At 42.6% G+C, this 14,668-nt stretch overlaps 1 protein-coding gene across 1 annotated transcript; it reads left to right on the plus strand.

The window, feature by feature from the left end:
- Window positions 1-7,887: 7,887 nt before the first annotated feature.
- Window positions 7,888-14,045, plus strand: Lysmd3 (LysM domain containing 3). The gene is made up of 3 exons (NM_001009698.1): window positions 7,888-8,059; window positions 11,414-11,678; window positions 13,316-14,045. Exons 2-3 carry the CDS (start codon window positions 11,424-11,426, stop codon window positions 13,961-13,963), a joined length of 903 nt encoding a protein of 300 aa, NP_001009698.1. The 5' UTR covers window positions 7,888-8,059; window positions 11,414-11,423; the 3' UTR covers window positions 13,964-14,045.
- Window positions 14,046-14,668: the final 623 nt, after the last annotated feature.

A 14,668-nucleotide genomic window follows, 5' to 3' on the forward strand; every position in this document is an offset into this window, starting at 1 on the left:
CCCTTACTTATGTTTTATTGAGAAAAAGAGGAATGGAGAAGGCAGTGACCACTAAGAGACTTTGTTTAATCCACCTTACTTTATGCTAAGGATTAACTATGAGAGTGACTGATATCAAGGTAGGGAATCCTGACAAGTCTTGAAAATAATTATGACAGTACTTGAGATTTCCAATATCTCAATAACAAACAAACAAACAAAGAAGACTTCCTCTTGTAGTAGTTCAGACCAAGAGTGAGCCCAAATTTGGACTCTCTAGTTCTCTCCCTGTACATCTGTGTTTAGTTTGTGGTTACTGGCCTGTCTGGTATCTGTTGTGGTGTCTGACCCGTCCCTGTTTCCTGTCTTTGTTACTTGTCCCTAACAAAGGGCTTTGGTCGATAGTTATTAAACATCACATAAGGCATGGTGTAGGGAAGGAGTGAGGGATACGTTTTCACAGATCTTTAACAGAATGTTACAAGGGAGGAAGTGACATCACTGACCTCCAACTGCACCCAGACTTTACCACTCTATCCCACGTTGCATCCCACCTTTATGGGATTTGTTTTTTAAGGTTGCTTTCCACATGTCAGCTACTTTCAGCTACTTTTTTTGCCACCACACACAGGTATTATTTTGGGTCAAAGGCAAGGTAAAGTGCATGGTTTAAGATTAAATTGGTGCATTTATTGGAGGTTGTAAAAGTTGATTGAATGAGAAATCCAAGGCATAATGAAGGGTGATTACGTTGTCCTTTTAAGACAGGATAAGCATAAACAGCCTGAGTCACTAGAGTATAGCATGTTACATACACAGTTTTAAATGGTCTCGGGTCATATAAGACATAGATAGCAAACATACAGTCACTTCAAAGGTAAGAAATATTTTCAGATGGAGACTGCTACGACAGGGGGATTTAATAAGGGATTCTTGGGGCCTGGTAGGAATACGTAAATCACACTTGGACAGCAGTTGCCGTGACTATCAGTGTTTCGCACAGACTGCTTTAATTCAGGAATATTACAAGAGTTTGATATGGCATTCTGGCTTTGTTGGTTCGTTTTGCTTTTCTGAGACAGGGATTCTCTGTGTTGCCCTGGCTCTTCTGACTGGTTCTATAGATGGGGCTGGTCTCAAACTCACAGATATCTACCTGCCTCTGCCTCTGCCTCTTGAGTGCTGGGACTAAAGCTGTGTGCCACCGTGGCCTGCTGATGCTATCTTCCTTTCCTTGTTGCTGTTCTCCCTGAGCTATGCATCTGCTGCTCTCACTACTCACGATGTGCAGAGTTCAGACTGTGCCTTTTATGGCACCATGATTTTAATTGAGGCAGGTATTGGAAGAAAGTTGAACATGACTCATGGAAGTTATACAGGAATAACAGGGGTGGGGGGGATAATGTAAATTCTTTTGTGAATTCCCACCATATTCACCTCCAAACACTGTCCTATTCTCTTATAAAAACAAAAGAAGAAAGGACTAGTTTCATTGTTTTACAGATTGTGGGTTGATTTTTATGTCTTTGCCTGTCAAACAATAATATTTTCACACAAAGTGACTCTGTATTTGGGTTTTCTCTTCGATAATGATTGTAAATAAGACAGATTAGCAAGTGTTGGGTCTGAGTTAACTTTTCAGTCTGCCTTCCCACCATGTTTTATTTGCCATATAGTTTGAGCTGAAATTCCTCTGGATTCCCAAGCTTTAATCCTATCTGGCTTCTAAATCCCCTCAGAGTTATTTGAAGCAAAGCATGCCCACTGACTTCAAAGCATGTTTCGCACTTAGATTTGCTCAGTTGGGTGTAACAAGAGTAGAGAAATTGGCCCTCTTTCCACTCAGAAAAGTGTGTTATAGCAAAATCCAAAAACAATGTGCTAAGAACAAGCACAGAAACCCATTTCTTTGTTGTTTTGAAAAGGACTTACTTTCTTTTAGAGTGTTTTTTATTTGCAGATCTGTTTTTTAAGGGGGGGATTCAATTTGTGTTAATGGGAATTTGAGTCACATCCCTGCTATTACTCTTCTTAAGATCATACAGCAGACTTCAGCGTACTACAAGTGTTTAGTTTACAAAGATGAAGAAAGCCTATCTTTTAAATCATGTCTTTGAAAGATAAACTTTTACTATACCAGCCCTCTTAAAAACAAATGCCCTTTGGCATTATTCTTGACTTTGCTGGAATCAGGAAATGATGGCCTTCCCTCAGAATAGTCCTTCCACTGTATTTCAGCAATTTTTAGTGACTTAAAAGTCCCTTCAATGCGACTCATCTCCTGCCTTTCTTATGGGCAAACCACTCCAGCAGACCTGGCATCTTTGTTGTTCCTCCAACAGCTCTCAGAATGATGATGCTCATGCTCGCTCTCTCTCTCTCTCTCTCTCTCTCTCTCTCTCTCTCTCTCTCTCTCTCTCTCTCTCCCTTCCTTCCTTTCTCCCTCTGCCCCCTCTCTAATGGGCAGGGAACTTAGGGTCTCACCCATACTAACTTAAAGCTATCCACTACTGAAATGTATAGCCAGCCATATTCAGGTCATTTCAGGTCATTTTTAAAGTTTTTTGGGTAGTGTCCTTCATTCATACCAACCCCCACCCCAACCCCAGCCCAGTATATCCTTGAACTTTTCATTCTCCTGCTTCAACCTTTTGTGTAGCTGGGATTATAGGCCAGTACTGCCAGTCAGCTGTGTAGTTTTTAATATGAGCATGGACACTTTAAGTTTTGCTTTGTAATTTCTGCCTTTGTTTCTCAGAGGTTCTTAGTAAGGCAGTGTCAACCTGGAAAGGCTTAGACCAGAATAATGCCTTAGGGAACTGTGAGAAAGGCTTCAGGGGGAAAGGTAGCAAGCCCTTTAACTCAGATTCATTCTGTTTCCTGGATTGTTCTTGGATGTGATTTTGTGCCTCCTGTGACAAACATTTACATTCAATTCATAAGACATGTTTATGCCTTTTTAAAAAAAGATTTATTTATTTAATGTATATGAATGCGCTGTCACTCTCTTCAGACACACAAAAAGAGGGCATCAGATTCCATTATAGATCATTGTGACCACCATATGGTTGTTGGGGATTGAACTCAGGACCTCTGGAAGATCAGCCAGTGCTCTGAACAGCTGAGCCATCTCTCCAGTCCAAGACACAGTTATTCTTGTTGGACATCATAGTTACAGAACCTGATCTGGTCAGTGGACCCTGAATCTGGATATGGCCTTCTGCCTTGTTTTAGAGCTTTTTCAGATTTAATCTACAGTGTGTGCCAGACAGTTTCGTTTAAATTGGTTTATCCTGAGAAAGTTCTGGGAAAGGCCTTCCCTGTTAATATTTAGCATATGCTTACTAGGATTTATTTACATCTTTTTCTCAACACAAATGACCTTCATTGGATCATGGCTCGTTTTGTTATTCATTGTAAGAGTACACTGAAACTGAAGTAAGGCTGTTTACAATATTAGACTGTGTTCAGGTCCCAGGTCCAGCAGATGAGATCTGCATAGGTAGACACAAGTTGATGCCTTCCTACCCTTAACTTTCTTGGCTGTGCTCTTATACCACTTCAGCCCTAGAAACTCTAGCTAGATGATCACTGTGGTGGTTTGAATATGCTTGGCCCAGAGATTAACACTATTAGGAGGTGTGGCCTATTGGAGGAAGTGTGTCACTGTGATGGTGAGTGGGCTTTGAGACAGCGTCCTCCTAACTGCCTGGAAGTCAGTTTTCTCCTGTTTGCCTTAGGAACCAGACGTAGAACTCTCAGCTCTTCAGTGCCATGCCTACCTGCATGCTGCCATGCTCCCGCCTTGATGAAAATGGACTGAAACTCTGAACCTGTAAGCCAGCACCAATTAAATGTTGTGCCTTATAAGACTTGCCTTGGTCATGGTGTCTCTTCACAGCAGTGAAACCCTAAGACAGCCACCTTTGCATTCTCTTTTGAGTACCTCTGTCTGAGTGATCACTCTCTGCCTTCACCTTCTGTCCTCAACCAGTTTCAGAGGAAGGGATATCTCATTTTCCCCCAGTGGAGTAGACTTAACTGAATTCTCTCTAGCCATCTTGGCTAAGTGTTGGGAAGGTTAGATGTTGGTATTCTGTCTAAGCTCCACCCCCACAGCTACCTGGGAACAGCCAGGTATGCTCCGCCCCACAGTTGCCTGGCAACAGCCAGCTGTGCCTGACTGTAAAGGACTGCTTGCCCCCTCCCCTCCCTCTTACTCCTCTCTTGCTCTGGTTCTTCTGCTTCCCTGCTCTTCCCCTCTTCCCTGTCCCTTCTCTCTACCTCCCCCCTTTCCCTCCACGTGCTCATAGCCAGCCTTTCCTCTCCTCTCCTCTTCTTCTCTCATTAAACCTCTCCACGTGGAACCATGTTGTCTTGGTGTGTTATGTCTGGGCATGGGCCGATATTTAAACAACAGTAGGCATACACTTAAGTGTGCTGTAGAATCTAGGAGCATTAATTTATGATTTGCTTGTGTGACCATAGTTCTTATAAAGACCATTAGAAAAAAGAATTTTAATAGGTGACCTACTTAATTATAGGCATATAACTATTCCTATCTATCTCTACTACCTACCTTAAGAATAGTGCTTGGGATACTAGTTTTTATCTAATAAAATCTGGATAGCTGGAGACATTGGAGATGGTTATTTTTGAGTCATATTTAATCTCCCTAAATGGCTTACAAGCTTTTAAAAGATTCTCTATAGTCCCACAGTATATTTGACTCTTCTTTCATCTATATGTAGCAAAACTATGATTATAATAATCACCATATTTAAAACTATAGGGTGAGAGGCGAGTAAGGATTCCGTCTACCACAACAGCATAACAGATTTAAAGCAAGCAGTGACTTATTTTCTACCTTCAGGATGTCTGAAGAAGAGAAGCAGTAGTGTTTTCTCTATGTAAATTGTTTGAAAATTACAACTGAAGGCATTTTAGATTTCACTCTATAGTCCATTCAGAATTAACTTCACCGTTTCTTTAATGTACAGCAGTGTTTTCCAGATTTGCTTCTAAAAAGGTATAGAAAGTAGCAGAGAGTGGCAATACAGGGCTGAAAGAAGTTAGCCCCAGGGGCCCAGGAAGCAATGTAAAACTAATTGAGACCTCGGCAATGGCATTAATTTCTGATAGAATTGAAATATTTTCAAGTATGCATCCCTCAGATACAAAGTTCCAAAGAACTTAAGAATAATTCAGACATGCACAGTTAGCTCTGGGGTACCATGTCTAGTTATTACAACATACACTGTATGTATTCTTAATATTTTATTGCTAATAAAGTTGGACATGTGCATTTAAGTTTTATCCCAAAGGAAAACACACTGTATCTCTTATGTAACTGGATTTTTTTAATCTTTAAAATATATCTTGGGAATCTTTCTACATGTGCATAGTCATGAATATCCCCCAATCTGCAGTTATCTGAGAGGAAGGAACCTCAACTAAAAAAATGAGCCCATACCATGGGGTTATAGGCAGTCCTGTAAGGTGTTGGTTTAAATTAGTGATTGATGAGGAAGGCCCAGCCCATTGTGGGTGGGGCCATCCCTGGGCTGGTGGTCTTGGGTTCTATAAGAAAGCAGGCTGAGCAAGCCATGGAGAGCAAGCCAGTAAGTAACACCCCTCCATGGCTTCTGCATCAGCTCCTGTATCTGGGTTCCTGCCTTGTTTCAGTTCCTGTCCTGACTTCCTTCCATGACAACAGCAAACCATTTCCTCTCCAACTTGTTTTTTGGTCATGGTATTTTGTCAGAGCAATGGATACCTTAACTAAGACAGGTGTCCTGTTGTCCTTCTGTCTTTTTCCTCCCAGACAGAGGTTTCTACTGAACTTTGAAGCTAGGCTGGTGGCCAGCAAGCTTCAGTGGTCCTCCTGAATTCACTCTCCTGGGCCCCCAACACTGAGTTACAGGCACACATGCAACCTGTCTGGAGTTTTATTTGGGTTCTCTGCTCTAAATACATGTCCTGATACACAGGATTTTGTGCTTTTTAAAAAATAAAACAACTAAATCTGCAATGACTGGAATACATTTCTTGTACATATTCCTTTTTGTAGACAAATTTATTAATAAATAAAGAAAGAGAAACCTAATCTTTTGATCAAACATTACATTGTTTTAAGGAACTCAAAGGATCCAGTTAGCTATTGATGAACACTCTGATTCAGTTGTTATCTGTAAGTGAATTTAAGGTACATACTCAGCAAAGTTGTGTTCTAGTTAACTTTATTTTTAATTTTAATGAATTTTAGCAAAGGGTGTCTCACAGTTGTATCAATTAATTCTATACAACACTGCATTTACTTTGTCTAAACCTAAATGTTAGCTACAAAAACACCAATTCCTAGAGACATGTACTTTCAACTGCAACATTTTAATGGACAGCATATCAGATGAGATCTGGAAAAGCTACTCCTTTTGCCCTTCAGATTGCTGAGAACACCCTCATTTCCGAAGACAAATACTTGTTCTTATTGGCCAGCATTTTTGGAACACAGCCAACATTTGTAGCTAACGGCTTCTTTTGTGATAGTTTAATAATAAAATATGCACATATCGTGGCCTCATTGTAAACAAATAAAATACACGATTTTAGTAAGATATAAATAATCATTCAAAAGCTTTGCAGATATCATGTAGAATGTTTCTTTAAAGCAAACAGGTAGCAGCCCTGAAGAAATGCTTGGAATTCATTCTATTCCCCAGAGTCTCCCAAGGAGTCCATGGCCTATTGACATTAAAATAAGAAAAGTAACCCACTTGCAAAAAGAAAGTTGCATCCCATTAACATTCATGAGAACTGAAGAGGTGAAGCCCTACACGTCAAGGACGGAATATATCCTTTGTCTCCCGATGAGAAAATGTCTCCGTGATAAATGGTTACGGACAGCGGTGTCATAGGGGCAAGAGTGCACAGAACAGCTTGGGCAAACTTTTTTCCCAGTTGTCTTTGCCTGGAGTTTACAGCATTGTCCAGCACAGTGCCTAGCCTTTCACACAGGCACCTATTGCAATGTAAGTAAAAACCCCAGTCCTGGTAGACGTACTTTCCAGAACGAACCGACCAAGGAACCAACAAAACAAACAAACAAACAAAACCCATTGGAAAAGGTTTGGAACAGCGTTCCAGTAAAGTGCGGAACATCCGGAGTTCAAGCAGTGTTGACTTAAATGGGTAAGCATTTAGTCAAGTGTAGTGTCCCTAGTCAACACAAATCACCAGGCGCACTGTTAAAATGCCATACATCATTTGCATAAATACCCTACCCCTTCAGCAAATTTCTAATATAAATTAAGTCGGAAGACATGAGGTATTTATTTCACTGACATCAGATAGTGCAACACTAACTACCAAAGACGTCCTGTTGATTTTCAAATCCAACTAGGTTACAAGTCGTTGGTAACCTTGTTGCCTTTGGTGTGCAGCTCTAGGACAAACCCTTCCCTGGCTTGGCTTTAAGTGACTCACTCTGCTCACGTAAGGACCCAAGGTCTGCCTTCATGCTGCTCTAGGGCTCACAGTTTGATTTCCTAAAGCACAGACGTAAACCCAGTGCTTTTGCTTTCCTCTGCCCCACCAAGATGAAAATTACAGACACGGGGCATGAAGAAATGCACAGCGGCCCTCCATTGGCTCCTCCCCATGCATGTCCTCCGCTCCGTACGTTTCTTAGCCCCCTTGCACAATCAGCAGCGGTCCAACTCGGCTCGGCTGCCCCGGAGGGGGCGGGGCTAGAGGCAGGGCTGACTAAAGGTCCCGCCCCCGTCGCATCGGTGCGCCTGCGTGCTGGCGTGGGCCTGCGGTTGGCCGCCAGATTCTGGGTTCCCCGCCCCTGCCCGCGCCCTCGCACCTCCGCCTACTCTACGCGATGACGCACCGCAGGTTTGCGGACGTGGCGGCGGCTGTCGGTGCGGAAGGCGGGGACGGCGGCGACAGCGGCGAAGGCGGCGACAGTGGCAGAAGCGGACCCAGACATCCGAGGACCGGGAGTCGGTCATGAACTTCCCCGGGGCCGCGGCTGTGGTGGCGTACATAACCGTGTCGCCGCGCCCCTGCTAGAAGACAGGTGACAGTGGCTGGGGGGCGGGGCGGGGCACGACGTCGAACGGGGGTCACCGTGGGGCGCCGTCCCTGGTTCGGGGAGGACTCTAACCTCCCGGTTCTGGGCAGCTCTTTCCGGGCCACTCTGTCCCCGTAGCATCTGCTCCGAAGCGTCCCCATCTGATGCTGCAACTTATAAAACAGAGATGTAATTTTTGCGGGGGACGTCCGGAGGAAAAGGAAAAATGAAAATAAAAATAAAAGCGAGTGGAGTAGAACAAGGAGGAAGTTTCGTTGATGCTTTGGTTTAAAATTGACCCTGGTGAATTGGATCGGGGTAATTCTGTCCTAAGTGCTGAACTGGCTTGTGCCCTGTGAGTCTTCTGTTAACTCCCTGCCTAAGGTCAAGACCAAATACCCAGCAGCAATTACTATGTAGCACCTAAGGGTTTAGGGAGTTACTTTCCGGTCTAGACCGGGTGGATGAAAACACACTCACTGTATCCATCGATGAGCACTTTCAGGACATTTGTCAGCGGTGCTGTATGCAACATGTTCTAGTTTTCTGAAGCCATAGATCCCAGAGAGAATTCAGGGAGGAAAAGAGAATTGAGGCTGGTGACTGGTATATTGTGTACTCTAATCTGTGGTAGTTTGTACATGTCAGTACCTGCCTGGGCCAAAGTGTAGCTTGGCACTTGGATTACAGATGAACACAGCCAATTCTTAGTGAGTCAAACATGAGTGTCCAGATTGTTTATTCTGCTTTTCTTTCGTTTTAGAGGAATAGAATGAGATGCAGGAAAATGTCTGGATTCCTAGTTAAGACTCTGGCGACGAAAAGACTGGTATATAAATAGTGTTTCCAATAGCTTCTAGGTATTCTTGAGTAAATTTCAGATACCTGTACTAAGAATGCAAGGGAGAGCGCTTTAGAGGGACAGCATACGTAAGGCAACATAACCCCCTATATGCATTGCTTTCTATGGAATCCTTTCTGCTCATGGACGGCTTGTGAGGATCCGAAACGGATACTTGCAGAGGCTGTACGTGTATTTATGCAGCTTGCTACTGGTTCCACAACACTGACAGATACCCTCTCCATTGAAGATGTGGGGTTCTTTGTTTTGCTGTTTTGTTTTGTTTTTAGAAAAGACCTAGGTAACAAAGTGGAAACAGGTATGTAGGAAACAGGTATGACTAAACGGATACTGAGATGTGAAATGTGGGCTTTCTTTAGCTTGGGTCTGTTAAATTAGGAGTGGGTTTTGGCAGTAAGTAATGTAGCACCCGTGGGAGCAGCTGAAACAAGCGACTAGTGCATAGCTACTAGTAAATCAGCTAAGTGGAGATTGTTACCTTTTAAAGCAGTATAGTTCTGCCGTAAAGCAAGGTCAGAAACTGGATTTTAAGGCTTGGAGTTAATGAAATGAAATAGTTTTGAAACTTAGGTATGTTTTCACATAGAGACTCTCATCTTTGTCGTCTGAGTTTTGGGGTTGTGATTGTTTCCTGCCAACCTCCCATTGGTTGTTTTCTTATTTTGTTTCTAGTTGTTTTCCGTTTATCCTTCTAGACGTCATTTTGCACTCAAGGGTCCATGGCATAACTTTTCAATAGTTTCTTCCTCCCCGGGGCACTGCTTTCTTTCCCTTGTTGCTGGAAGATTTTATCTTCAATGAGATAACACACTTGTGTGTTTAATATTTGTTTTTGCTGTCTTAGAGGGATCCATTGTAATTGCCCTAGTTTGCTTTCTGTTGCTGTGATGAAAACCATAACTAAAAGCAACTCTTTTAAGGACAACATTTAATTGGGGCTGGCTTACAGGTTCAAAGGTTCAGTCCATTATCATCAAGGAGGAGCTGAGAGTTCTGTATCTTTGTCTGAAAGCTGCTAGCAGAAGACTGGCTTCCAGGCAGCTAGGAAGAGGGTCTTAAAGCCCATACCACGGTCACACACCCACTCCAACAAGGCCACACCTTCTAATACTGCCACTCCCTGGGCGGAGCATATGCAAACCATCATACTGGGTTTCTTTGGCTTATACATCCCCATTCATCCTTGAGGGAAGCCAAGGCAGGCACTCAGAGAAGATGGCTGAAGGATGCTGCTTACTGGCTGGCTTTCTGTAGCTTGCTCAGGCTGCTTTTTTATACAACCCAGGACCATCAGCCTTCAGGTGACATCTCCACACACAGTGGCTTGGGCTCTTCCATATCTGTCATTGATCAAGAAAATGCCTCTACCCCATTCCCCACCCTGCCCAGATTTGTCCACAGGCTAGTCTGATGGAGGCATCCTCACCCAACAGATTTCAGGGGACGCTCCCTGCTCTATAGAAACATAACGCTTCCATTGCAAAACAAAGAGGTGGGGCATTTCTCTACTGTCATTTCTCAGCATTTAAATATCAAACCAGTGTATTTTTTATAGTATTATATAACAGTGTTTTATTTAAAAATATTAAGGGGCTGGAAAATGAGTTAGCGTACAAAGGTTCTTGCTGCCAGCACTGGTGAACTGAAGTCCATCTTCAGAACCCACATGGCTAAGGGGGAGAATAGAGCATCTGGAGTTGTTCTCTGACATCTGTTCTACTGTAACAGTGGACACTGTAAGCAAAGGTTTAAAGATATCTGACGTGGGTTTCATAAGAAATGGTTAAATACATTTGGCTTGAGATTTTGGACAGTTTCTGAAATGGTCAAACCCATAGGACATCGTGTGCTAGCACCGAAGTGAAACTGCTTGCTTAGCACTGGAGTCATTCGTGGTAACTCTGAAAGTGCGGCTGGTTCTCTGCATGCTGCGGACAACCAAATGCCCAGCCAAGGTTCTGTCTTCCTACAGCATTCTTACGTCATGAATTTGGAGGCCAGAGGACAGCATGGAGATACAGGGATGAACTAAGGCTTGGCAGCAAGCACTATTAACCACTGAGCGGTTCCGTGTGCAAGGCTGATCGAGTTGGAGATAGAGAAAGAAACAAGCACACTGTCTCAGTGTTCAGATTTACTTTTGTCTTTAGTAAATGGTAAAATTATGTGCCAAGTAATGTGTTTAAAATGAAGTTCTTCCTGATTTATCCTCTGTAAACGTTGGCATTGTACACCTGCCGTATATACCAGTAACCTGGGGTTGTACAAGTGTCCAGATGAACAGGAGTCCCATTGGAGAGTGCCAGCCCTGCATTAGCTGACCTCTTCCCATGCTGCTGTCCCCACTGTCTGCTGCACTTCAACAACTGCAGAACCCGAACCTAAATTTGTATAGAACTAAAGCAATATCGGGAAAAGTAGTGTCTAGTATGCGAGATGCATGTAAATCATGGAAATGGATCAGCCGCATTTCAAGGTTCTCTCTTTTCTTTCCCCAGATATAACATCATGGCAGGAAGGAATCAGAACCGGACTGCTTCCCTCGCAGGAATTCAGGCCAGTGGCCATGTGCACACCTTTGGGAATTGTACAGACAATGACATGTTGGAAGAAGATGCTGAAGTCTACGAACTTCGGTCCAGGGGAAAGGAGAAGGTTCGGAGAAGCACATCGAGAGACAGACTTGATGACATCGTTATATTAACGAAAGATATACAGGAAGGAGATACTCTGAACGCAGTAGCCCTTCAGTACTGTTGTACGGTAGGTTTTCATTTAATTTATTTTGATTAAAACAGCCCAGAATAACCGATTTGTTCATCAGACCAACCAGAATGGAAGTGACCTCTGTGTCCTCTTACCTCTCCCTTTCTGTGCTTTGCTAGTTTTTCATTTTGCACAGAGCTCTCCTATGCCTGCGGTGACCTTTGTCACATTTTAAGGGAGTGCTTGAATTACTCTCAGTTCAGCCTGTCACTTGGGTGTTTGTACGTTCTTTTTGTGCTTGTATATGTCTCAATCTATACAGAGACATATTTAGAGGTTGATAAAGAATTGATGTAGTTCTTAATACTGTTATACAGTGTGTACATTCTGCAATTGCGTTTTTCATATTGTGGATACCCCTAGATAGCCAAGGCTGGAAGAGGGCATCGGTTCCCCTGCAGCTAGACTTACAAGCTCTGTAAGCTGCCTGGTCAGGTGCTTGGGACCAAACCCCTGCCCTGTGAAAGAGCAGCACGTGCTTTAACCCGAGCCCCTGCAACCCTCTTTTATTTTTACCATATAGTGTGAAATTCTGTATCATTCTTTTCCTGTTTAATATTTCCATCTATAAGAGTTTTCATAATGTAAAATATTTTCTACTTGAAACTGGTGACCTGTTTATACTACTGTTCAGTAAGAACACACATTTTCATACGTTTGCTATATAAATGTCTATATGTATATATGTTTAAATAAGATTAAAAAAAAACAACTTCCTATGGCCATGCTATTCTATGTAATATTTTTTCAGGTTAAACTATGGTAGTTATTTATAGTATGTTAAAATAGACTATAACTTTAGCTTTAAAGGTTAATTGTGTCCTCTATCGGCGTGTTTTTGATGAGGTAAAGCGATGAGTGCTAGGTTTTCATTCCTCAGCTTCCTTCTGTATGGCGGCGTCATCATCCCGGGCCCACTAAGAACTGAAACAGGAATGCTGACACTGATGAGCTTAGGAGGAGGAGGTGCGGGGGAGGGGGTTGGTCGCTTGTAAATGTGTCTTCCATTCTCCTCATGTTGTCTGTGAGGCTCACTGCCTCTGTCTGTTAACCTCGGCCACTCCTGGAAGCTTCTAGCCTCCCTACAATCTAATCTAGGCCTAGAAAGTTTTCAGCCTCTGAGACTTGCTGCTGACTAAACTCACCCTTGTTCTTTCTGAACCCCGGCTGGCTGGCTCCACCTCCCCTACAGCTGCCTTACCTACCCTGTCTGGCCTTTCTCTCTGCCTCTGAATTGCTCTGCTCGGCCTGAAATTAACTAGCAGTCTTTTCTAATCTCTGGCTCCTCCTCTCGCTTGTCCCATCTTTCCCTGTGTCTAGCCTGTTCCCCTCAGTCTGTCTCTCTAACTCTCCCAGTAAACGTGTTTCTGTTTTTCTTTGTACATCGTACAAACATGTGAATATTAACTACTCTTACTACTATCTAGGCGATAATACAGAGTTGTTGGTGATTGATTCCTAACACTAGATGAATTGAGTGTTTACAATTCTCATATAGGAAACTTACTTCTGTGTGTGGTAACTAACAGCACTGATGGTAAGAATATAATTGAACTGTTTCTCTCCAAAGTAAGGAAATGAATGAAGGTCTAGTTTTAGACTTCCCTTCAATGTTGCATTTTTCTTTTTTGCAGGTAGCAGATATCAAAAGAGTTAACAATCTCATCAGTGATCAAGACTTTTTTGCGCTTAGGTCTATCAAAATACCAGTTAAAAGGTTTAGTTCTTTGACTGAAACTCTTCATCCTCTGAAAGGAAGACAAGTTTTGCATCCTCCACCTGTTCCGTATTTCCAAGAGCAAGACACTGTGCCAGCTAACGACTCTCCTTCTTCCAGCGAGTCAGCCGGCAGTTTCCTGAAAGAGGTGGATCGCGACATAGAGCAAATAGTCAAGTGTACAGACACCAAGAAGGAGAACCTGAATGAAGTAGTGTCCGCCTTAACAGCACAACAGGTCCGATTTGAGCCTGATAACAAAAGCGTTCACCGAAAGGATCCATATTACGGCGCAGACTGGGGGATGGGTTGGTGGACAGCTGTCGTGATAATGTTGATAGTGGGCATAATAACCCCAGTGTTTTATTTGCTGTATTATGAGATTTTAGCTAAAGTGGATGTTAGCCACCATTCCACAGTGGACTCTTCGCACTTACATCCAGGACTCACACCTCCATCACACCACAGAGAGATGGGAAATGCAATTGGTCCAACAAAAGGAATACCTGTTGGCCAACAGGATGACCACAGACTCTATAGGCAAGACCCTCAGGCACGCGACTGATGCTCCACACAAAATGTAACGGTGAGGGGTTGGGGATTTAGCTCAGTGGTAGAGCACTTCGGTCCCCAGCTCCGAAGAAAAAGAAAAAAGAAAAAAAAATGTAGCGGTGAGCTGCGATCAGTGTTATTGGTCATGTGTGCATATGGAATACGGTGACTCACATATTGACAACTGCTTCAAAATCAGAATCCAGGAACATCGAAGTGGTTTGTTTTTACCTTTCTAAAAACTCCTGAGCTTTTTACAAATGGATTGTCTATAACACCTGTATTTGCTATTGAGACTTCTCAGTCCATCTGCTGTATCAGTTCTTAAAGCAGAAGTTAATTTAATGTATGTCTGGGAATTCTGACTTACAAGATGCTGTCATTTTTCTTATTCAAGATTAGCTATGTTTAAATTTTATCTTTTAAAAGATTATTTTTTAATTTAAGGTTGTTCATGTCAAGGATTCCAAATGCTTACAACTGAAGAAAAATTGATACCATAGCTACTACCAAAATACTAAGTGTAAAAGTTTTAATTATAAAATTATTCCTAATACCAAGTACGAAACACTCAAATTTGAAACTTTAAAAACATGTCCAGTATATGCACTATGAAAGCAAGTGTAGAAACAGATATGGAAACATAGTTTGTAATTTGTGTAATAGAGGCTAAGAAATAGATGAAGTATTTTAAGATCCCAAAATAATTTCTTTGGGT

The sequence above is a fragment of the Rattus norvegicus genome, chromosome 2, assembly GCF_036323735.1.
Source record: "Rattus norvegicus strain BN/NHsdMcwi chromosome 2, GRCr8, whole genome shotgun sequence".
Lineage (NCBI taxonomy): Eukaryota > Metazoa > Chordata > Mammalia > Rodentia > Muridae > Rattus > Rattus norvegicus.

What these genes read in the sequence shown, in the direction of transcription:
- Lysmd3 (NM_001009698.1), top strand. Translation starts at nt 11,424, where the DNA reads ATGGCAGGAAGGAATCAGAACCGGACTGCTTCCCTCGCAGGAATTCAG. An exon ending in CCCTTCAGTACTGTTGTACG is followed by an intron (nt 11,679 to 13,315) that starts GTAGGTTTTCAT and finishes TCTTTTTTGCAG; the next exon opens with GTAGCAGATATCAAAAGAGT.